The 25,623-nt window shown below is 45.4% G+C and overlaps 1 protein-coding gene across 1 annotated transcript in view; it reads left to right on the forward strand.

Annotated features, from left to right (window-relative positions):
• The first annotated feature begins 4,610 nt into the window (after window positions 1-4,610).
• SLC23A1 (solute carrier family 23 member 1) overlaps window positions 4,611-25,623 on the forward strand; it is a 53,862-nt gene continuing 32,849 nt past the window's right edge. The window contains exon 1 of the mRNA XM_048509055.1: window positions 4,611-4,663. Coding sequence (XP_048365012.1) covers window positions 4,628-4,663 — 36 coding nt within the window. The 5' untranslated portion in view covers window positions 4,611-4,627. The remainder of the gene's footprint in view (window positions 4,664-25,623) is intronic.

A 25,623-nucleotide genomic window follows, 5' to 3' on the forward strand; every position in this document is an offset into this window, starting at 1 on the left:
GCTGGCTTGTTCTTATGTTCTTATGTTCTTAACGGGGTAGAATGGGAATTCCTAGGTTGTATTGTTGAAGACTTTCATGGCTGGAATCACTGGGGGTGTTGTGGGGTTTCCAGGCTGTATGGTCAAGTTCCAGTAGCATTTTCTCCTGACATTTTGCTTGCATCTGTGGCTGCCAGCCACAGATGCAGGCGAAACATCAGGAGAAAATGCTACTGGAACTTGACCATACAGCCTGGAAACCCTACAACACCCCAATTCCTAGGTTGCTTCCACAGTGGGATGATTCCCTGTCATTGCTGCTGTGAATGCAGAGGTGTTTGCAGCATTGGCAGAGCATGTTTACCTGGGGATTCTCCATGTTTTCCTTGATAATCCCTTGTGCTTTCCAAGTACCACTAGAGGGCTATTTTTGTTTTCAGTACCAAAGCAGTATAGCAGCTGCCTTAAAATAGTCAACCTAAAGCCCTCTGGAGATGTGAGGATGGTATTTGGGACAAGGTGGGGACATCCAAAAAGTCTGCATCTTCCTGTCCCCAGGTTGACCAGAAAGATCGCACCAAAGCAGGTTTGAGAGCTAGAGGCCAGTGGATGATTGCACAGTGAGGGGCAGAAGCTCAGAAGAAACCCCAGTCACTTGGAAGCAGTCAAACTTTGGCTCTTTCTGCACATGCAGAATAATGCACTTTCAATCCACTTTCAATGCACTTGGCAGCTGGATTTTACTGTGCGGAATAGCAGAATCCACTTTCAAACAATTGTGAACGTGGGTTGAAAGTGCATTATTGTGCAACAGTGGAAATCTGTGAAGATTCCGAACCTGGACGATTGGAGAAATAAGGTCCAAAAACTTTTTATCATGGACAGAATTTCCTTTGATTTGAAAGATCAGCCAACCAAAGAGTATTATCGTATTTGGCAGCCTTGGATAAACCATGTACCGGTATCTCTAAAGTATAAAATCTCAATTTATTCAACAGGTTTTTAAGGCCTAACCAATCATGTTTTGAAATTGTTTCTTATACTTTCTCTTCCTCCAAAGAGGGATGTTTTTTCTTTTCTTATTACATAGAGATTAATCCGTGCTTATCTTATTATTACGTTGTTACTGCTTTATTGTAGAGGGGAAGTCGGGGGGGGGATAGAGGACGGGGAGGGGTGGGTGGGTAGGTTGTAAGGGAGACTCAATTTATACGGAATGAGCAGCAAAGCCTATGTAATAGATATTATGATTTTAATTTGTAATTCTTTTTTCTGAGCAGACAAACTTGCTCTCATTTGTATATGACTATATTGATGTACTAATAAACTCCCTTTCATGGAAAAGCAATAAAAATATTAAATGGGAGAAATTCTAAATAAAAAAAAGAAAGAAAGAAAGTGCATTATTGTGCATGTGTGGAAGGGGCCAAAGTGAGTGACAATAAGTTCCTGGTTCTTCAGCATGCTTTTGGAACTTCTCTGATGAGGTCAACAGTTGCCCTCTGTAGGAATATTTAGGGTTATTTAAACAACATGTCAAGGACCCAAAGAATCCCAAGCCACAATCATGAAAGGAAAAAGCCCATGTACTAGAAATATTGGAAGTGCAACTGATCGATGTTGGCAATGTCAAATCCAAAAAAGGTTCTTTTATTCACCTATGGTGGAACTGTGAAATAACCCAGAAATATTGGCGTAAGATAATTTTAAAAAATGCTAAACATAGAGGTTCCATTTAAACCAGAAGTTTTTAAAATTAAATATAATAGAAAATAAATTGGAAAAAAGGTTGAAATATTATTTTTATATATATTAGTGGCGGCAAGAATCCAATTTGTGAAAATCTGGAAGAGGACTACAATTCCAACATCGGAAGATTGGCTGTTACAACTTTTGGAGTACCCGGCATATGAGAAGTTATCAAATTGGTTAAGTACAAACACTATAGAGAGATTTGTATCAATTTGTGAACCGCTAGTAAATTTTCTGAAGAATAATACTGAATATAAGAATTTATTAACTTACAATGTTAAATAAAACTAAACGAAATTAAGAGAATCCTTATGAGAATTGATGATTTTTCCCTTGTAGGATATGATCCAAGCGGAAGTCTTTGATACACCAAAGGGTGGGGTTAGGGTTCTTTTGGTTTTCTTTGTCATTTCATGTATTATGTACTTTATTGTTTGTAGTGTAATATTAATGTTACTGTTTGTACTTTCTAAATTGTTTATGTTACGATTAACACATTAATAATTTTAAAAAAGAAGTGCAACCGAAGGCCAATGAAGGCTAGCGAGGAACTAGTAAAGGCAAAGGGAGGTGTAAAGAATATCAGTAGAGAGGTACTGGTGCAGACATAGCTGAGGAAATCTCCTGAATGTTGAAAGCTTGAAAATTCAATACTTGAATAATTCCAATAAAATATTCTTTTATTTAAATTATTTGTTGTCTGCTTCATTTTGGGCTTTCCTGCATTCTTGTTTTAAGTTCCTGTTTCTTCAGGGGCTTCCTTCTGATCCACACAACTGATAGTATCACGCTGGCTTTTGTCCTGCATAAACAACTCAGAGTTTGAATTTGCCTGATTCTCAGGTCTCGTCTATCAGAGTCCTTGTTGTGGACTGCACAAGGTTTGGAAGTGCAGTCAGAGGAACAAAGTGCAGTCACAGAGTGCAAGGGAAAATCCTCCTAGGAACTGGACAGCGCTCTGATTGGGTAAGCTGACTTGCACTCTGATTGGTGGAACAAACCAGCTGACAAACAGAGGGAGGCGGTATCTTTCTGAGGGCACTTGTGCAAATGCAGAGTAATGCACTTTCAATTCACTTTCACAACTGTTTGCAAGTGGATTTTGATAAAATTCAGCTGCAAAATTCATTGAAAATGGATTGAAAATGCAGTATTCTGCATGTGCAGAAGGGGCCTGAGAGGAAAAAGACTTAGAGATTTTGTATTTGGATTCCTGCATATTAACATCAAGTCCCTTATCTGTGTGTATATCGAAAATCCACAGAGAGGATTTCAGTCAGAGAGTGAATCTGACCTGAAATATATTGTGTATATATCATACACATATGATATCATATATCATATGTGTATATATCATATGTTGGGAGCAGAAAATTCGGACGAGGAAGGGTATGAATCTGTTAGAACCCAATAACACCTAAGAGTAACTCAAGACAAAACCGCAACTTCATAAGTAATATAACAACTGAGAAACCTAGAAAGCTTGATTAAATCCTCTGAATGAGACAGAAACCAAGGATTAGGTATAGTTTACTCCTGCTTGATTCCAATTGATTGATACCCCCTAATACAATCTTTGCATTCAATAAATCTTTGCTTTAGTACGTTGAACTTGCCTCAGTTCTCTACTGAGAACTCTACTGAAACAGGGAATTTGGTTTTTTTAAAAGGCTCTATTCACTTTTCAGCATGGCACAGTGGTTTAGAGCAACGGATGCTAATCTGGTGAACCGGGTTTGATCCCCCTCTCCTCCACATGAGCAACAGACTCTTATCTGGTGAACTAGATTTGTTTCCCCACTCCTACCTTCCTGCTGGGTGACCTTAGACTTGTCACAGTTTTCTCAGAAATCTACAGCTCCACCTACCTCACAAGGTGTCTGTTGTGAATATGTAGAGGCTGGCACTAGAATTCCATTTTAAACCAGCCTTTGGTTTGATGGATTTAAATTCTGTATGCAGGTCTGTGTGTCTATTTGTTTTAAAATGCATTGTTATTATTCATGAGCCTGATAAGATATGTAATTCGCCTCAGGCTCCTAATGTGAGGAAAAACAAAACAAAAGCCGTGTGGTTAAGATCAACCAAAAGGACACAAACCATCATGCGAGTGTTTGAGTACTCCAGATTTCTTCATCAGTCTGGGTGTAAAAAACAAAAAAAAACAAAAAAAACGTGATAGTAGGGAAGCCATAGTAGCGTGTTTGTTGTGGGGGAGGGGGAAGGGAAAGGAGATTGTAAGCCCCTTTGAGTCTCCTTAAAGGAGAGAAGGGGGGGGGGTATAAATCCAAACTCCTCCTCCTCCTCCTTCTTCCCCAAACTCTGACCTCAGTTCTGCCATCCAGTTTCTAGGATAAGCAACCCTACGAATACTGCCTTGCTGGGATAAGCTGGCTACGTTCCTGTGTGCAGCAGGTGTGCTAAGGAAGAGTATAAGGAAGAGTATGAAGCATGAGTCAAACTGGATTTTTGCCACCTATCTATCATAGTTGCCTTCACCAATACATGTTCATTAGTGCCTATTCCAACATGCTGATACATGTCTGAGCCGCCTTATACATCATCCAGTTGAATTATTCTTTAAACTATCATCTAGCCCTTCGGTTACACAATAACTCAGGCTCTAGTAATGTTTATCCAAGAGAGCTGTAAAAACTGGCTCGGTGGGAAGCGTGGGGGTAGGATGAGCTTCTCCCATATAATAAGGCCTAATGAATGAGGATTAATGTGTGAACTTTCCAAACCAGACAATGCACTTCACAGTCAGCGGCCATTGGTTATAGATTGACAAACAATCTCTGGTATGTTGATTAAAGTCCTCGCTAAGATGATAAATAGGCCGGCTGTCAAATAATTTCCCCTTTTCTTGAAAAGCTTGACGCTGCTTTGCGCAGGAATGGGAAGCAGCTCAGAAGTTCCCGCTCAATTCAAGGTAAATGTACTGTTTCTAATTACAACCTATATCCGCATCGGTTTTCCTAATTAAGACAAAGGTAATGGAAGGATATTTGCACTGGCTATTGAAAATAAAAGTAGCAGATAGTTTTTTTAAAAGCTGGAGAAAAAGCTCATGGGTTTCAATCATTATGGGTTAGGAGAACTACTTTAAACGTAAAATACCCCTTTGAGATACCTTTGAGTCTGCTGCATACAGTTCTCAGAATGTTTCCTGCATCTGTAATTTTCCAAATTATCAGTTTCACAGAACAAGAAACTCTTCTTTGAAATAAAACGTATCCCATGGAAACCTGGAAACAGGTTATGTACTAACTTGGTGTTTCAAAAGTTTTAAGCGAACATCTTGCTGCATATTTTTATTTATTTTCTTTCCCTGCTGCACATTCATATTTATTTCTTTATCATGCTACTACTACAGTTATTTATTTCTAATATTTATTATTGATAATTATATTAGCATTATTTATTAGATTACCTTCTTATATCTCTGTATGGTATTTTCTTGCATATTTGTATCTTGCTGTTTCTCCAAGGAGCTGAGGACTGTGCACTTGGTTCTCTTGTCCTCCATTCTGTCCTCACAACAGCCCTGTGAGGTGGGTTAGTCTGACAAAAAGTGAGGGGCCCAAAATCACTCAGTATTCTTCATAGTAAGTGAGATTTGAGCCTGGGTTTCCTAGACTCTTCACTATACATTTTAAAATTGTTCCTATATCCTTTAATGAGTATGAGTGTAAAAGAGAGTCTGGGGCATGAATAAACCACAGAGGTACCTGAATAAGGCCTCTGACCTGCATGGCTTGGGTTTCCTTACACTGCTATCTTTTTTTTAAAGGAGTGTGTAACTTTTTTTAAGCTATTCATTTTAAACTCTTTTTAACCTTTAGTTTTAAGCCAATTATTACATACATATCGACAAGCACGTTTCATTTCCCTTTTTAAAAGAACATTAGAAGCAAGCCTTTATTGGCATAGACAACAGTACAACAATAATAAAAAACAGATTAAAAAGCATATACAATACAGGAAATAAATGTTAGGTCGAAGGAAATCTACTGGCGTTTGGTAATTTCCAGGAGAAAGTCTGCCACTATCATACAGAGAGAAGGATCAGGATTGTCCAACAAGTGGTGTAATCTAATTAAATCGGGGAGATGGGGTAAATGTAAAGGAGTAAGATTCACATACTTGGATCTGATTTCCTTGAATCTGACACAGTGTAGTAATTGGTGGGCCAGAGATTCAACTGAGCCATCATTACACGGGCACAATCTTTTAGCCTTTTCTTGCTTATTAAATCTGCCATGCAACAAGACAGAAGGCATAACATTAAACCTGGCGAGCATTATGGCTCTCCTTTGAACGGGGTTTATTAAGCAATACAGGTAGTGTGCCATGTGGCCCCGTTCAAATGGGAGAGAAAAATACAGGAGGGAACATGTTTTCTTGGCTGCAGTGATTAGGGTAGAGAACTCTCTATCCAATAGTTGACCTTTTAATTTCCTATAAGCTTCTGAATAGGACCTTTTTAAAATAGCCCCTGTTTCAAATTCTCCACACAAGATCCACCAAAGAAAAACATTATAAGGTTTTTTCTTTAAAAAAATAAGGCGTTTTAATATTAAACCGCAATTCAAGCTTCCTCACACAAACAAAAAGCAGGTATGTGCAAACGAGAAGAAAGATGAGAAAAGGGAGGGGGTGAAGAAGGAAGGGAAAAGTGGAGGATTAAGAGAGGAATGACAGTTTAATGTAATTTCTAGCACTGCTTTTGGCCAGCTCAATCAGTGGACTCAGTCTCTGTTTCATTCAACTTGCCTATCTATCTGAAGTGCGATCTAGTGACAATAGTCTCTGCTAACAGCAGCAGTCAACAAATACAGTGTTTATCTCAGAAACTTTGACATCTCCTTGATGTCTGGTGGACCCTCTCCCCCATGCAAACATGGGTCCTAGCCCCAAAACGATCCAGCAAATTATCAACCCATTAGCCTGCTCTCTATTATAGGGAAGCTATATGCTAAGCTAGTCCTGACTAGATTAGAGTTATGGGTCAAGCAAAACAGCATTACTGGCCCCGAACAAGTGGGCTTTTCCAAGGGGAAATCAACACTAGACCAGGCCCATGTCCTGGCCCACTATGGGTTCCTAGCCACATAGTCTGGAGGGACCACAGGGGTATACAAGAGATCCCTGGATGCAGATTCTTGGAAGAAAGGTCTGGGGAAGATGTACTCATTCTCAGTGTGGAGGCAGAAAGTGCTGTTAAGTTGCAGTCGACTTATGGCGTTCCCATAGGATGTTCTTTTCTTTTTTTCCATATTAATTTTTATTAAAAACTAGCGGGGCCCGGCCACGCGTTGCTGTGGTTTATTGTGGTGAAATGGGAAAGGAACAGTAGCAGCAAATCAATTGCAGAGGCCAGCAGTACGTGCTCATGGAAACGCACAGGCTGATACTGTGCGATGTCATTGATGTGTGTGACTGCATTCCTTGGGGGGGAATGGAAAGGCACCCCTCCCACACATCTAGGCTAACTGGTCATGATCCTTTACCTGGGAATAAGTTGGGGTGGTGGCAATGGGTGTCGCTTCTGAGTAAACCCTCTGAGGGGTGCGACTCAGCCATTCAAAGTATGTCACGGTTGCTTTACTGAGCTTACTCCTGAGTAACGCGTGCCTCAGAGGCAACCTGGTTTTCTGAACTGTAACCTCAGTATTCAGGGAATCTAGGCTGGCTGGGCCCTCCCTCCCCTCCCTTGCATGCCACCCCTCACTCTCTCCCCTCCCTCACTTCTGTTCCTTTGCATGGCATCCCTCCCCCTCCCCCTCCCCTTTCGCTTTGCTAGAGTGGGTGGGTCATATCCAGATGCTGGGCCCCCTCCCTCCCCTCCCTTGCATGCCACCCCTCACTCTCTCCCTCCCCTCCCTAACTTCTCTTCCCTTGCATGCCTCCCCCTCCGTCCCTTCCCTCTCCCTCCGCTGAATGTATATGAGAGTAGGTGTGTTGTATGGTAGCAGTGGGTGAGGCACAGAGAGTGAAAGGTACCTGCGTGTGAAGGGGGAACCCCACCTGATGTCTCACATGGCAACATGTGTATGTGTTTCACTTCCACTCGAGTTATTGCCTTTGTACTATTTTCACTGCTCATATTTGACCATCTGAGCGAACATTCTAAGGGCATGAACATTCTAAGGGTGACAATTATACACAGGCAGCTTCATGGTCTGGTGCGCCAGGAAAAAGATGTTTTACCAGGCTCAGGTGTGTTGTCTGACAGTGGAAGGTATGTAAGAACACAGTTGGGGGAATGAGTAAGGGTCTGTGAAATTTTCAGAGTGTTTGGGCCAGCAGGTGCGGGGTTATTCTCGAAGCAACAAACGCATGGTCCCGTTTTTATATATATAGATTTTAAGATATTAATGACACTTTACATACAATACACACTAAAAAGTGTAACAATATAATGCAACACCACATATATAACAAACTTATTGAGTAAATACTAAACAAGCATTCCAATTAAACATCCTATATCCGCCTACTTTCAAGGCAAGAGACGTCTGGAGGTGGTTTGCAGTTGCCTGTCTCTGAATAGCAAATCTTGACTATATTAGTGGTTTCCCATTCGTGTACCAACCAGGTTTAGCTTCTGAGATCTGCCAAGATTGGGCTAGCCTGGACAATCCAGGTAGAGATGCTAGCCTCCAGGTGGGACCTGGAATTATGTCTCCTCTCCAAACTACAGAGATCAGTTCCCATGGAGAAAATGGAGGGTGGACTCTATGGTGTTGTACCCCACTAAGGTCCCTCCCCTCCCCAGGCCCTATTCTCAAATCTCCAGGAGTTTCCCAACATGCATCTGGCAACTCTACCCCCAATCCCGCACCGGGGGGGGGGGTGGATCTGGCAACTCTACACCCACTCCAGGGTACTCCAATCCAAGCGACCAGCACTCAAGCTACAGGCCTAACTTGGGTATCTATATGGTTAAGAGCAGTGGTGTAGTGGTTAAGAGCAGGTGCACTCTAATCTGGAGAACCGGGTTTTATTCCCCGCTCCACCACTTGAGCTGTGGAAGCTTTTCTGGGGAACCAAATTAGTATGTGCGCTCCAACATACGCCAGCTGCGTGACCTTGGGCTCATCACAGTTCTTCGGAGGTTTCTCAGCCCTACCCACCTCACAGGGTGTTTATTGTGGGTGGGAGGAGAGAAAGGGGGGATATAAATCCAAACTCCTCCTCCTCTTCCTCCTCCTCCTCCTTCATTCGGGCATGCTGTCATTTTGTCCCTTCAGTTCCTGTCCCCGCGTCTTCTGTTTGACTGCTTGCTTATACCAATTGCTCATTTCTCTAAGAAACCTTTTGCTGACATACTCATGCTCACAGGGCGAGACCCCCTCCTAGGGGGGTAATGTAATAGTGGTGCTGGGGGCAAATGTCTCCCCTTCCCAGTGTCAGATTTAGCTATAAGCTTGGCAGGCGGAAACTTGGGCCTCAAAATCTTGGGGTCCTTCGGCCAAGGTGTATAATATTTTTGACCCTGACATAAGTGTATGCCTTTTATTTATGCATTTTTCCAATCACTACGGTATTTATCAATAGCATCTCATGTCCTTTGGAGAAGGAATTGTGAATTGTGGAATTTTAAGCACCTGTCACCATCCTCGGCTTTACTCAGTTTTGTTTCAAACACTCGTCTATCTTCCTCTAGTTGTGAGGGTGAGGGATTGGGAGCGGCTTCACAAGTGGAATAGCCTGCCTAGGATCTGTCTTCATCTAAGTCTGGAACTTCTCCCTCCCCATCATGAACATATCAAAGGGGGATAGGAAGAGGGAGGGGTTCCCTTACTGATAAACTTTATAGCAGTGATGGCTAACCTTTTCGAGACCGAGTGCCCAAACTGCAACCCAAACCCCACTTATTTATCGCAAAGTGCCAACCCGGCAGTTTAACCTGAATGCTGAGGTTTTAGTTTAGAAAAAAACGGTTGGCTCCCTCTTCCTTCGCCCCCCCCCCCCCTCGAGCAGGGACCAGCCTGCTCTAGCCTCCAGCAAGTCCTGCGCGCACCACTCTGTGCCTCTCTAGCACCTCTGCCTCCTTTGCGCTCCCCCCCGGGCAGCAGCCACCCGGAGCACAGGCACCAGGCCTGCCAGCTGAGTCCTCCCTGCTCACTGCAGTGCACGCACGTTGTGCTCAGTGGCCCAGGTCAGCCTAGATGTGTGTGTGGGGTGTGTGTGTGATTTTCTGCCCCCCACATGATGAACTCTGTGTGCGCGTGCCCACAGAGAGGGCTCCGAGTGCCACCTCTGGCACCCGTGCCATAGGTTCGCCATCACTGCTTTATAGGAATAGAGATGCAGAGGCAAACAATATTGGCTTAGATTCACGGTTGAAAGCAATTTACATTTCTTGTCAGTAGTGATTTTTGGGGGGGAGGGGGTTGAAGATTAGAATGAGAGGTACGTCTTCGGCCCTCTCCTTATCAGAACTCTTTATCAGTCTGTACCAACCTACTCTTGCCCCTACTTCTACCAGATATTATCAAGGGCAAGCTAGCTGGGGCAGTATTGTAAAAGTTTAAGCTGACAAATTTCCTGAAATAATATTGGAGGTACTGAGGGTGAAAAGTGGGTAACCTCATTTTCTGCTCATTTTCAATCTGCCTACTTGAGAGGAACTATTTTCTTAGCTCAATTATTTTGTCAGTGTTAAACTGTGATTTTTTTGTAGACAACAAAGTGATATCCAATAAGGCTTCCTTCTCAATCAAAAGGTTTCCACCATAAATACCTATTGGGAAAATTTGCATAGGTTATCCAATCATAGTTAAGTAAAAGTAACAATGGGTTGCACTGGTATGTTGATTCATAGCAGGAGCATTTGTTGTTACCAAAACATAGTTGCAATAATTTTAATGTCAGAGATGATCATATTAATTTGTTCATGCAAATACTTTCATTAGTTCTGTATTTGCATGCTGAAATGCATTGCAGATTTCCTTCCTTTGATCTGTATCTGTATCCAGATCAAAGAGGCATCCAGATGTGATGAGTCTGTTGCACGCATCAGCTGCGGAAGAGAGTGACATGTACTTTGAAGCATTTTGTCCAGCAAAGTTTGCTGTGATGCCTAGGATCTGTCTTCATCTAAGTCTGGAACTTCTCCCTCCCTGGCTGGGGTAAATTATTTGGCCATAGTCAGCATTTATTATGCAATCAGAAGCGTGAGGCGCAGCATGGGATTTTGGTCTGATCTGGGACACTGCCACGGAGCTCCAGCGGCCGGCCGGCCTCCAGAGGCGTATCTAGGCAAACGGGAGCCTGGGGACAAAACCTGAGCTTGGCGCCCCCCTCGACCCGGCATAGGTGGCCACCCTCCTTCACGACGACCAAACAATGATTTTTTGCACCAGCTCACAAAACACCCCCCACCCCAACAAAACATACATGGCTCTCTCCCCACCACTTTCCTAATTGTGTCCTCACACCAACCCTGTGAGGTAGGCTGCTAGCCTGAGAAACAGCTCCAAACCAGTGCAAGGGGAATTAACTTTTAAGCATGTAAATCTCTCACAAGTCAACCCCCAGCAGAAGATTTACCAAACAAACATCAGCATCATCTTCAGTTCTGCTGCTGCTGGGCTCCAGCTTGCCTTTTCCTGTGTCTGCCAGTGCCCGGCTGCCGGGGAAAAGGCTTCCGAGTAATGCCACACGTAATTTAAGGCGAATAAGGCACGCTGGGTCAGAGGGAGGGGAGGCGGAGCTCCCCAGTCCTGCTCCTGGGAGCCCAGTGGGATTTCTCCCCCGCCCCCTGGACACTCCAAGCCACCGTACAGAGTGGGCGGAGCTACGACAGGCACTGGGAGCAGTCCGCTGCTTCAGTGCCTGCTTGCTAGGGTTTGCTCAATCACTCGCTGTGTAGGAGGATGTTTTGGCGCCCCCCACGTGACCTCAATCGATGCGCCCGGGGACAAGGGGTACCCCATGTCCCTAGGCAAGTACGCCAGTGGCGGCCTCTTACTGAAGCTTCACCCTGATGTGATTCTCAGCTGGATGGTCGGCCACTTGCTGTAGCATTCCCTACCAACAGGGGTGGGGAGCTCCCTAACTTCCCTCCCCTGGCCCTTTCAGATCAATTCCCATGCGCCAAACTGCGAATGGCTATGACAAAGAAGCATGCATTGACAAAATCCTAAGCTCTATGGGGAGACGTGGCCGGGCAAGTCGCTGGCCAGTGTGAGCACATGGCCAGCCCGGCCTTTTACAGGCCAGCCTCTTCTCGATGACGTTGCAGGGTGAGCGCCTTTCCGCCCTTACACAGGCTGAAGCCGGGGACTCATTCCTGCCCATCCTGGGTAGCAACTGCGGCCATGCTGATTCACTGCTGCTCTGTTTTGCACTGATTGCTACTGATTCTCTTTGCCACTGAAAATAAAGATTATTTACATTGTAAATAGCAGTGGTGGCAAACCTTTGGCACTCCAGATGTTATGGACTGCAATTCCCATCAGCCCTTGCCAGCACAGCCAATTCTTTCATGTCAAATTTCATAAGCTGTCACGTTTCTTTATCAAAAGTGGGGTGGGTCCTTCTAGCTTTTCCACTGGCAAAAGAGAGAGGGTCCCCTTCTGACCACTAGAAATGTTATATTAGGTATCATGAGGGAGGGAAGAAAGAATGATATAGCCCCATGGTGGCGAACCTTTGGCACTCCAGATGTCATGGACTACAATTCCCATCAGCCCTTGCCAGCACAGCCAATTGGCAATTGCCAAAGGTTCGCCACCACGGGCTCAGAGCATCCACATGGGCGTGCTCCACTCCCTTTCCTCAGTCTGGTGGGCGGATTTAAATAATTTAACAAGCGGTTGTTTACAAGAGGCATTTTAACAACCACTTCTGCCGAAGTGGTGCAAACCTGCTGAATCCCACCACTGCCCCCATCCCATTGGCTCTACGCCACTGGCCAGAACAGACTCAATTTAGGGCCAGGAGCCATGGGGAGTCCTTGCACAAAACAAGATTTTTAAGGTGAGAATCCCGGGATATTTTCAACATGGGGAATCGGCCTGGCATTTCACAAACTGGCATTATTTCAATCAGTTCTTCTGTTGAATAGAATGATCTGTCACAGATGAAACACACAGGAAGATGCTTCGTTTTTGCTGATGTTCGTCTACAACAAAGACAGTGTTGGTGTTAGCACACACAGAGTGGAATACAGTTATCGTATTGGCTTTGCCAGGATTAGCTACCAATGCAGTGGTATCCAGTGTAGGATTGGAACACACTCTGTCCTCTCAGAACCTTCCAGAGACAATTAAGGTGTGATTCTCAGTGGCCCAGAGTATGAATTCTCCAGAAAGAAGATCCACCTTCTTGTCTGGGAAAGTCAAGACATCTGCTCTGTCATTTGAAATGGAAGTTTTGTCTTGTGCAACGTGTGTATTTTTGAGTTTATTTAGGCTAACGTTGACATTGCGCTCTTAGAGATAGTGGTGACAGCTTTGTCTTTGCCATATCTCTGAAAGGGCTTTTTGATCGTTCGTCTCTCTTTGATTCTCATTGACTCTTCGTCAATGCAGTTAGCACAGATATCAGTTCATGCTGCAGCATTTTTCCCCCCTCTTTCTGTCTTTCCAGCTTTGTAAACTAATCAGATTTTATAGCAACATTCTGGGTTTTGTTTGTTTCTGCGCTTTGTAAAGAGATGCAAATACTGACTCTTCTACCTTAGTTAAGGAAGCATGGCTTTTCATTTCCAGTATTCCCCCTCTGTTGGCAACATGAGTCTTTTCCACACAAAAGCAACCAACTGCATGTGACTCAGTAGTTCAGCCCTGATCAGAAACTCTGTTATCACCTCTGTAGCAATATTTGTTGTTGCAATGTCAAGACAAAGTGTAACTCACGAGGCAGGAGACGATATAACTAATCTTTCGAAAGCTTGGAACAGTTGACGTTCATCGCAGCGAACAACCTCTTCTCTTGCAAAAGTCCACTTCCGCTTTACCTTCATCACTATGATCAAGCTCTTTCCTTTCAAAAGTCTACTTGCATTTTACATTTGCCTCCACGCTCTAACTCTTTTCTTGCAAAACTCCCCTTGCACTTTATGCTCATCAAAGTGATGCAGTCTTTCCTTGCAAAGGATCCACTTGCGCTTTACATTGATTACAGTGATCTACCTTATATACTTGCATATAAGTCTACTTTTTCAGCACATTTTTTTGTGCTTCTTCTCTGCCTTCCCCCCGCTGAAAAAGCCCCCCTCGACTTATACGTGAGTGAGGGTCTCACTTAATTCTTGTGTGGCATTCCCCCTCTCCTGTCTTCACTCTCTCCTGCCTTCTTCTCTGCCTCCCCCCCTTTCAGCCGCTTTCTCTGCCTCTGCTTCGCTCTCCTCTGCCTTCTTCTCTGCCTCTCCCCTTTCAGCCGCTTTCTCTGCCTCTGCTTCGCTCTCCTCTGCCTTCTTCTCTGCCTCCCCCCTTTCAGCCGCTTTCTCTGCCTCTGCTTCGCTCTCCTCTGCCTTCTTCTCTGCCTTCCCTCTTTCAGCCATTTTCTCTGCCTCTGCCTTCTTCTCGGTGGTGGCCGGCCCCTGGCTCTCGGCGGGTGACAGCCAGTCGATCTGGGTGAGCTGGACAAGCTGCGGGATGGAGAGGTCGGTGGCAGAGACCTTGGGATTGGTGAGATGGGGGGTCAGTGGCACAGACCCCCAAATAGCACCCGACCGTATCTATTTTTATTTTTGAAATTTACCAGTAGCTGCTGCATTTCCCACCTTAGACTTATACTCGAGTCAATAAGTTTTCCCAGTTTTTCATGGTAAAATTAGGCGCCTCGACTTATATTCGGGTCGACGTATATACAAGTATATACAGTAGCTCTTTTCTTGCAAAAACCCTCTTGCAGATCTCTTTGTTATTGTCCAAGTGTTTTCCCTTGTTTGGGCTGCAATTTGTTGATCCACAAACTGATCGAAAGAACTCAGATGCTGAGTGGTGAATATGCTATTGTGATTCTTATAATCCCTCCATTTCCCACTATTCTTTTTAATGTAATTTTTAAAAATTTACTCAGCATACAAAAAAACACAAACACTTTCACACTACCACATTAATACAAAACAAAAATATGAAATACAAAAAAGAAAAATAAACACACACAAGAGTTAAAATAGAACCCATACAATAACTAAACCTATTATAACCAACTAAACTGCACACCATAACATCAAAAAAGACTTCCCACTTCCTCATTGTTGATTTCTAATCCATTCTAGGTTCATGCATCTGATAGGAATATATATGTGTGTATTAAGGCAATGTGTATTGTTATAAGTATTAGAGAAATGTAAGATTTAAGCAAGACACTAGCTCTTGCAAGAAGCTGTAAAATCACTGATAGCTAAGGGTAAAAGATTGCAAAATTAAAGCCAAAAGAGATAATGGGGAGAAAAACAGACTTGGTTGATATAGCAACCAAAATCCTGGCACGGGGCAGAGGTATGACATAAAGAGTATGCCCAAATATAGAAAGCAAAGGTGAGCTATGGGAGGGGTGAAAGATTAAGAGCATGACAGGCAGTCTATACGTCTTCATAGCCCAACCAATGAATAATGTTGGAAGAGTTGCTTGGGGGGGTCTAATGGAAAAGGTACAAGTCATGTTTGCGAACAATAGAGCTCTGAGACTCCTCCCTGAACCCCACAGGAGACCTCCCTAAACTGCAGTTTTGAACGAATAAAACTTTGAAACAGAGGAATCTAAGGGGCTTTCTGCACTGACAGAGTTGTACTGGTTTCTACCTAGGTTCGCCTCAGTGAATCTGCATTGCAACCGAGCTCAACATTGTTTTGTCTCAGTCCGCCCCCCCCCCCCCCAGAACTGCAACATCCTTGTCGCAGTTATGAACTACACTTTTCTGCCAGAACAAGGTCGATACTGCTTCAAAGGTTCGAAGTGCGGACGCATCGAAACGACACCTCATCCGTTCAACCAATCAGGAGCCGCTTTTGTGGCATGCGCAGAACAGAAGAGTCGTAGCAGGCAGAAAGCGCATGTAACTGTAAACTGTAAAAAAAAGAACGCTCCCATTTCCTGTGGTAATACAAGCTCCAATCACGATCGAGGAGCGAGACAGGCACCAAGATGATCCCGCCCACTTAGCTCGGTTCCAGGGGGCCAACTCAGTTGCTGTGCAGAAAGCCTGGAATCGCCCTCCACTGAAGGGAACCGAGTCAACCTTAGCTCCCTTCTGTAGTGCGGAAAGTCCCTAAGTGGAACTGGTTTATTTTAACCATGGCAGAGCTTTGATCTGTGCCTATCACATCGATTTAAAATGGAACAATTTATCAGTTACACACTTTATCATTTCTAAAATTCTATTTCAATCTGCTGTTTTTGTTTAAATCTCAAATCCTGCAATTATTTCTCTTTTACTGTTTCCCACTATTATTGATCATGGCCAGGATCCACCTGCTTGAATGCTTCATCCCAGTCTTCAGTTGCCCTACTTGAATTTATGAATAACCTCATGGGGAGAAAAAACCTTCGGCCTAGATAAATGATCTCCACCTGCTTTAGTTTTTATGGCCATGTCTGTGAACCCAAGCTGTCTTGTACCAAGTTAGAGCACTCCCTGGCCAGTAAACCTTAGAAAAACCTTAGAAAAATGATCAAAATAATATTGTTTCTTTCCAATTCATATATTAATTCTTAAATGGCTACATGCTCTTGCCAAATATTACAAACCATATCACCACAGTATTAACATGCCTTATATACACTTCTATGAATCATGTACAAGTGATAGCTGCACAACCAACTCATAAATAACTGGTGTGGTCCAAGCCCATTCTACTCCCTTTTTTATGAATGGGAACCAACAAACACTCATAAATCTCCCTTCTAACCTACAGCATTCCAGCTATAATAGGCATTGGGAATCTGGACTCTAGTATTAGCAACTGGTTTGTCTCTTATCATTTCAAGTTTGCTGAAAGGACGTGCTTTAGAGGGCTTTTTAAGAGGATTACAAGCTGTTACGAAGAGGACTTCTGGTTAGAAGGGAGATTTATGAGATTTATGAGCTGTTTTTTTTTTGGGGGGGGGGAATCCACCCTGAAACAGCATCACTTTTAATGTTGTTTAGACTATTCACTAGAGAGTCCAGATTCTCCTTTTAAATTCACCTTAAAGGGATAATCTGGGCTCCTTAGTTTAAACAACATTGAAAATGATGCTGTTTCAGGGTAGATTTCTCCCCCCAAAAAACCAGTGGTGGCGAACCTTTGGCACTCCAGATGTTATGGACGACAATTCCCATCAGCCCCTGCCAGCATGGCCAATCTGGAGTGCCAAAGGTTCGCCACCACGGCCCCAAACTTTCAAAGTCTGTTATACACTGTTATACACTGTGTCCAGATATTTCTTATAACAGACTTCTCTCTGTGATACGCCTCTGAAGATGCCAGCCACAGATGCAGGCGAAACATTAGGAACAAGATCTACCAGACCACGGACACACAGCCGGAAAACCCATGACAACCAGTTGAATCCATCTGTGAAAGCCTTCGACAATACTTTCAATGTTTTTTTAATCTAGGAAGACCAGATTCTCCCTTTAAGTCCACTCAGAAGGGACCAGAATCTGGGGGAAAATTGAGGGTGCCTGTCAGGGGAGCAATGTTTAAGTTAGCAGTAACAAAATGTCAAGCTACTTTCAGGAGACTATTCTGATGATACCATCCAGGTTTAGTTAAGTTTGGTTCAGGGGGTTCAAAGTTATGGACCCTCAAAGGGAAGCCCCATCTACTATTAGCTCCCATGGGAAACAATGGGGGATGGGCCCCCTCTTTGGGGATCCATAACTTTGGACCCCCCAAACCAAACTTTGCCACCTCTCCATCTATCATAGTTGCCTTCACCAATACATTTTCATTAGAGAAAAGGTCTTACAATACCTATGTGCTGTCAAATCACAACCAACTTATTACAACCCTAGCAAGGGGCTTTCAAGTTAAGTGAGAAGCGGAGGCGGAGTGCAACTCGCTTCCTCTTCAGAGCCTTCCTTGGTGGTCTTCGATTCAAGAACTGATCCTGCTGAGCTTCGAAGATCTGATGAGTTCAGGCTATATCCTTCTTCCTTCCCCCCCTCATGATACCTAATATAACATTTCTAGTTATATTAGGGGACCCTCTCTCTTTTGCCAGTGGAAAAGCTAGAAGGACCCACCCCACTTTTGATAAAGAAACGTGACAGCTTATGAAATTTGACATGAAAGAATCCCATTGAACATGTGCTGGTTTTTTTGCAAATCCCCAAACACTCTGGTGCATACCTCTGGGGGGGTGCATGTACCCCAGATTGGGAATTACTGCATTATTCCATGAAAAATATCAATTGCCCATTTCTGCCTCCCCCCCCCCCCACCCCTTGGCCAGTTGGCAGCCTCCTGTAGGGTCCACAAGGCAGCACACAAAACCCATAAAAAAACAAGTTAGCAATATACATATCCAGCTGGTGAAGACAGGCATTACAGTGCCCTCTTCTGGACCTTGTTTCAAATCTTCTTTTTCTGATTAGGGTTGTCAGTTCTGGGGTTTTGTTTATTAAAAACATTAATATTAGGGTTTCCAAATCCAAGTTGGGAAATGCCTGGAGATTTGCAGGGGGGTGGGGGATAGAACCTGAGGAGGCTGGATTTGGGGAAAGGAAGGGACCTTGGAGGCATATAATGCTTTAGTTTAGAGTACACCTTCCAAGGTGACCCTTTTCTCTAGGGGAAGTGGTGTTTGTTATCTGGAATCCACTTTTTTATTTTATTTATTTATTTATGGGATTTTTATACTGCCCAACCCCCGGAGGGCTCTGGGCGGTTCACAACACAGATTCTACATACAATATATACAGACAAAAACCCCATTAAATTAGAATAATTTAAATTTAAGAATTTAAAACACAGCGGTAGATTCAGTAAAAATGGCGTCAGCAATAACCCCAATTAAACCCTCCCAAGGAGTGGGAAACAGAACAAAAAAGTGGGTCCCCTAGATGACAGGGGGACTCCAAAACCGGAGGAATAGAAGGGGCACCTTCAAGGGGATCTTCAGCTACTATGTGAAGGCTGACAACCCTAACTCTCACTGTTGCAGATCCTTCAGCCTGAGGGAACAATGAGTAAAAATACCCCTCCCTTTCCAGAAAGGTATTGCTGAACAAACATTTAGGACTCAGACATTATTAGTGGGCTTCTTCTTCTTCTTTTGCAGCTCCAACATACCCTAGCGACTTCCTCCCCTCCCTCTTTTTGCCTCACCTGTGCAGTGGGAAGCTGGTGGGGTGGGGGACCTCAGCCCAGGTTGGATCTGGGTGCAACAGAAGACAGATGAATGGTTACTTCCTCCTTTCCCACTAATGGCCTCAGCAACAGAAGCTGGAGAGAGCATGACCTGAGTCTAGGCCCCATGAAAGTTAGGGATGCCAGACACCAGGTGGAACCTGGGAATCTCCAAGAATTAGACTTCATTGCCAGACTACAGAGATCGGTCCTCTTGTAGAAAACGGATGCTTGGAGAATGGGCTCAATGGCATCGTACTCCACTGAAGTCCCTGTCCTCAGGCTTTACCCCAAAACTCCTGGAGCTTTCCAACTGGCAGTGCCCTACCTGTAGGAAATGGTGCCAGGGGCAAGTACTGATTGCACCCCCCCAAAAAAATTGCATCCCCCAACATCGTGGCCCAAACTGTTACTGCTGCTGCTCGGGTAACAATAAGTGATTTTAGCTCAGCAACGTAATGAGGCGCAGAAAGCCAATGTTTCTTCAAGGCAAAGTATTTTATTTGGAAGCAGTGGTGACAGCTTGAGCAGGAGAATCGCTCCTTGCAAACAAGCGCAAGAACTTTTATTCACTAACATCAAAGGGGGCAAAGGGGCAGGTAAAAGGGCCAGGTAAGGGGGCAAGTCCCTCACTGAACACCAATAAAGAAACAGCAGTACAAAAGAAAGATACAATTACAACTTTTGTGAATGGGATCATGAAATCCCGCTGTCAAGCGTCTTCCCGCGAGATTTTGAAAATGGTGCTGAAAGGAGAGCAGAGAAGGTCCATTCAGAGAATCTGGGTGGGCTTGCTACCGCACCCAGCTATCTGCATTATCAGATGGCTGTTTCCTTCGGTTATGACCTGAGGCTCCCGCACCTCAGTCCTGCAACAAAAGGGAGTTCAAACTGTCCAATGGTGGTCCCAACACGTTCTCCAACAGCTGGAACCTCTGGGTGCTGCTATCAGATTTAACTTACAAAACCAAAGGGGGTCTTTGTCTTCGCTAAGGAGTTGGCAGGGTGTTGGTCTAAGCTGCATTCCAGGGCTAACTTCCTTGTCCCTTAATATCAGCTTCTACAGGCTACTGCTTTTACTAACAAACAAATATCAAAAATAACATTTCTAAACTTAAACATTAGGGAAAACTTTACAGTAGAAGCACATAAGAATCTCCTAAATTAACAATAACAAAACCTTAAACTAACTGGAGAACCTAGTCAAACTATAATCCTAAACAGCGGGCAAATCATAAATTTAACTCTAAAGGTGCTTCCATTATATCCAAAAAGGGCAAAGGCAAGAGGGAAATCATATAACATCGGCACAATAACATATATATGTTCCTTGTGAGCCTCGTGGAGGCTTCTGAACTACACAAGTCTCTGCGTTTTGACATGGAACCAGTGTAGTCATGTAACTTGACTTCAAGAAAATATATTGGCTATTTTCTTGGACGGTAACAAAACCAATACTGAGGCAGGCTGGCGGGCAAAGGCAGGCAGGTGAGGCAAGCAATGGGCAAGCAAGTAGTGAATGAAGCCAGCGGGAAAGTGGAGTGGGCAGGCAAGCAGTGCAGGCAAGCAGAGTGGACAATGGAGGGTAGGCAAATGTGCCCCCCACTGGCAAGTAGTGCCTGGGTCTTATTCCCCTCATGTTCCCCCTGGTTACGCCTTTGCTAATCTGGATCTAACCCTACCCCCAGCCTCCCTTTCCAATGGCTAAAGGGGATCTGGCAATCCTAGATGAAACACTGAGGCCTACTGCAGCAGCTCAGCAAGGCAGATTGTTACCCAAAGAAAACAGTCATCGGCTTGGTCAGAACAATAGAAATTCTATTAATCAATTTACAACAGGTTACACTCAGCACACTCCCTTTGGGACTACTGCTGCAGGCCTCGTTCTTCTCTCTCTCTGAAGGCAGCAAACAACCTCCCCCTCTTCCTATTGGCTGCCTCTACATGCTGCTCTGTAGTAGCCTCAATAACAGGTTCCTTTATTGCTTGCAACTGAGAAGGAATTCTTACTAATGGAGAACAGAAACTAGTTCTTGCGGACTTCCTTAAAGCCACATACACAGGTTTTTAACATTTATTATTATTACTTTATGGAATCACGGCTGCCAGATCTTTAGCTCATGTTGGCCTTCACAAGCATCGGGTTTTTCCCGAGAACTTAGAATGTTGTAAAGTGTCAGTGTAGTATATAGCAAATGCTAATTTATATATGGATGATGATGATGATGATATATTCAAGACACAGAATCCTTCATTTAGTCCTAAGATCTCTATAGGTAGCTCTCCTTTCTTGATAGAGAAACATCGACTTTTCATCATCACTATAAATTCTAACAAGGTGAAGTTTTGGGCTGTAACTTGCAGAGTTGCCAACTAGGGTTGTCTACTCTGGCATGAGAAATGCCTGGATATCTGGGGCAGGGGCTGGAGAGAGCAGGATTTAGGGAAGAAAGGGACTTCAACAGTGTATAATGGCACAGAGTCCACCCTCCAAAGCTGCCATTTTCTCCAGAGAAACTCACCTCTCTAGCTGGTAGTCCAGTTGTAATTCCAGGGGATTGCCAACTTCCGGGTGGTGCTTGGAAATCTCCTCCTATTACAACTGATTTCCAGGCAATAAACATCAGTTTCCCTGAGGAAAATAGCTGCTTCAGAGGTTGGCCCCTGTGACATCATATCCTGCCGAGGTTTTTCCTCTCCCCAGGTTCCAGGCCCCTCATGGAGGTTGGCAACTTCCACTGTGCCATGGAGGGAAACGTATCTTACCAGGGTATCCCAACCATAGATGCAGGCAAAAATGTGAGTAAAAACTACAAGACCACAACTGCACAGCTCGAAAAACCCACAACAGCCAGCTGGCAGCCCTATACTCCAGGCCCTCATTGTCAACAGGCCTGGGGGATAATTTCCCACCAACCCACCCTTTAAGGTGTGGAAATGGCAGTTGAGGCTTTTTATGGCATGGGGGAAAAATAACTTCATCTGGTGAATATCAACCAGTTAAGCCAATGGCCCATTATGCATGGAATGCTTACCTTGTGGCTCTTAGCTGCACAGTGAGGCTGTGGTGTGGTCTCCTCGTGTTTCTCTGTTTACATACCAGGAGCCATTCTCTGCATGCCCTGCAGCTAGCTTGTTTGTTTCAAGGGGCCTCTGTAGCTTCCCCCCCTTAGCTCCACCCATCAACTCCTCTTAAAGGCACAGATCTCATCACACCCAAAGTTGCAAGATAAAGGGCTTTCTTAAAGCCCTTTAAATTGCATTTATATCAATATACCTTGTGATAGCAGGTGTATTAATATTATAGCCCCTTTCCCAACATAACCTTCCCTCTATGAAAAAAGAAAGAGGCAAAGCAATTCCCTAGTAGACCACATGCTGTTGAAGAAGAGAACCACGTACTAGATCCTCCTCCAATCCCACACTCTTTCTCTCTTTTTCTTCTGGCAGCTGCTATGGCCAGGAAATGTGTTTTAAAATATAGGCTGGTTTGAAATAAAGTTGTAAAAAGTCCTCCTGATCATTGGGGAGGGTGAAAGTGGAATGGGAGAGGTGGAATGGAGACAAAAAGAGACCCTGTTTGACTGTTCTGATATGAGCATTTAGAGAAGGAACTGGCAACATGGAACGAGGGGTGGAGGGGAAGGTATGGACGGCAATGCAAAGGAGTGGGAAGGGTGGAGCTAGACTGTCTGGGGCAACAAGTCTGGGGCAAAGTGGGGCTCCCTGGCAAATCTGCCTGTTCTGGCAGTGAAGCAAATTAAAAGTCGTGCTAGAAGCGGTCTCGCTTGCCGCAGAGATAATGGAAAGTGAAAGCAGAGCTCGAGGAAATATGTCCCCACAAGAAATCATTCACCCCTATTGCGCAAAAGACACCTTGTGCATAATTGGTCGCTATTAAAGGGACAGGAAATTTTCTTCAGGCATACAGGGAAGTAGGATTGCTGGCCTCCAAGTCGAGCATAGAGATCTCTCAGAATTAACCCTGATCTCCCCACTACAGAGATCTGTCTCCCTAGAGCACAATAAATGTTTTGCAGGGTGGACTTTTGGCATTATATTCCTCAGCAATTTCTTGCTCAGGCTTCGCTCCAGATGTAGGGATGCACTGCTGATCCAGCAGCACCGTAAGTAGAGCGCTGGAACACCGGCGCTCCGATGGTCTTCTGGTCGCACCGCTCCCCCGCCCCTCACCCCCCGATGAGTCATGGGTCATGAACTACCTGGCTCACAACCACCGGGTGTCCCAGACAAAGGGACAATGGTCTTGCCCCAGGTGAGGATTAGGCCTAGACGCTGATGCTCCTCTCCGCACGTAGCAGCCAGGTGAGATCATGCATCACATGATGATCTCTCAGTCTCCCGCTCTCCCGCTCTCCCGGAATCCCCCCCCCATTCCGCCCTTCTACACTCAGCTTAGGAATCATACTAAAAGGTGCCAGGAACCAGCACGCGGGAGAGTCGCTAGGAATGGACACCATACCCGCTGCTGGCGCTCTCCACCAGATGTTATCACTGCGTCTCGTCTCGTTCTTGCGCTGACCTCACGGCCCGACTACAAGCTGGTGCCGAAACCCGGGAATCCTCGAACCTCCACCCTGCTTACCGTCGCCTGGGAAAGGCACATCCAGGGACCCACCTTCGGTATCGCCCGTCCGCTGGATCGGCGCATCCAGGGACCCGAGTCCTAGGACACTCTCTCATCCGACGGAACACCGGTAAGTATGGGAGCTTGCAAAAGCAGGGCTTATGACAAGCACGTTAACGAAGCCAAAAGCCGCTAGCTAAACGTAGGGTCTCCGTGAAGAGAGAGGGAGCTTCGCGCAAATTCATTGAGGAGATCAGCTCAATGTCCATGGCACCCGGAGTGGGGGACATTGAACCTTAAGGATTGGGAAAACATCGCTTAATTCTTCTATTGCAGAGCCTCGGGTCCGATGTCACTGCTACTATCGTGGAGACAGTGTTATGTAGCTATCAGCCTGTGGTCTATGGCTCCCTTGCTGTAGATCGCCCTCCTCCCCTTCGACCCTTCAGCTTCAGTTTCACTCCCGGAATTTTCTCTCTCCTCTATTTTGGACGCCTGTCCTCCTTCTGCCCCTTTGCGCCTCTGCCTCCTTCAAATTCTCCCGCGGTTCGTCAGCCCCCTCCCCTTGTTCCGCCTTCATTTTCTGAAGCCATAGTACCTTCATTAGCGCCATCGTAATGGCGCTGGTTTCCGAAAACCCCCGTGAACGTAGATAGCCACGACTCCTTGGGCGAAAAGGGAAACCCTGACGGAAGATCGCATGCCGATATCCTCGCCCCATGCCCCTTAGTTTCACTTAATGGATACCTGCGGGGAGGGTGGCATTATTCGGCAGGTTGCTCCAGCAATTGCCCCTTTTTTGTGGCTATAACATCCTCACCGGAAGCTCCGCAGTTTATGTAGACGTGAGAGTCACCAGCCCCTATGTGAGAGGCATGCTAGAGGCAGTTGCAAGGAATCACCTAATGGTTCCGGGATGACTGGAACACCACCTTTCGCATGCTTTTTGAGCCCCGGGTAATATGTGATCTGGGAGTTTTGAAGTTCCGGCCAGCAATGCTTCGCTAGGGGAGCCGGGCCTCGGGCGGCGCCTACACTGCCAAGAAGCTTTACGGCTTCGATGCCTTCGCCAACCCTAACGCATCAGGATTAGAAAACCTGCCTTGAGGCTACCTCTACGGTCGCTTCGGAATGTTTCTGCCATGCGTTCATCAAAGTTCCCAATGCTGGCCAGCTAACCCAAAGCTTCTCCACCAACCGGCAAAACTCCCAAGAGCCCCACGCTGAATTTGCAACAGGCTCCAGGAGGCTCTCAAGAGGTAGGTAGATAGCCAGGGAGGCCCAAAACGAGCTCCTCATACGCCTCGCCAAGGAGAACGCTTCCACTGAGTGCCGCAGGAGCACCATGGGCCTGGGTAAAGATCCTGAACTGGCCGATATGCTTAAGGCTTCTGCTAGGACATCGGATCCTCCGCGCACCAATTGCTAGCCTCCCTCGGCCGCAGCACTCTCCACCGCCAGGGGACAGCCCCAGGATGATTGCTTTGATTATGGCAGGTCAGGACACCTCCGGGAGGGAGTGTAGGTAACCCGCCGGGGGGGCCTACAATCCCGGCGGAGGAGGGTCCTCCCCCAAAAGCATCGGTAAGGCCCCCGAGGCCGCCAAAAACCCGATGCCCCCGGTGCTGAAAGGCTTTCACTGGCAGCCACTGCCCGCCGGGAAACTCACGCCCGGGCATCTCTCCAGCCCAGGACCAAAGGGGGGAGTACCTAGAGCAGACCCAAACATCAAGACCTACACCCAAACCACCCTCCTCTCGTGGCATCTCGCTCACATGCACCCAGCCCATCTCCTTTAAGTTCCCCATCGAGGTCCTTGTCGCCCCAACCCAGTATGTCAATTTATCCCTACTGGGACCATTAACAGGCGCTGCCAAAGGCCTCCGCAGGTGATGAAGGTCTGTTCATCGCCCCCCCGGAGTCATCGGTCCACCTACCAGGGGACCCATCCATCTCCAAGTCTGGACTAACATCCCGCAGAAGTTGCCCAGCGGAAACCAG

Source organism: Sphaerodactylus townsendi, linkage group LG01 (genome assembly GCF_021028975.2).
Source record: "Sphaerodactylus townsendi isolate TG3544 linkage group LG01, MPM_Stown_v2.3, whole genome shotgun sequence".
NCBI classification, from domain to species: domain Eukaryota; kingdom Metazoa; phylum Chordata; class Lepidosauria; order Squamata; family Sphaerodactylidae; genus Sphaerodactylus; species Sphaerodactylus townsendi.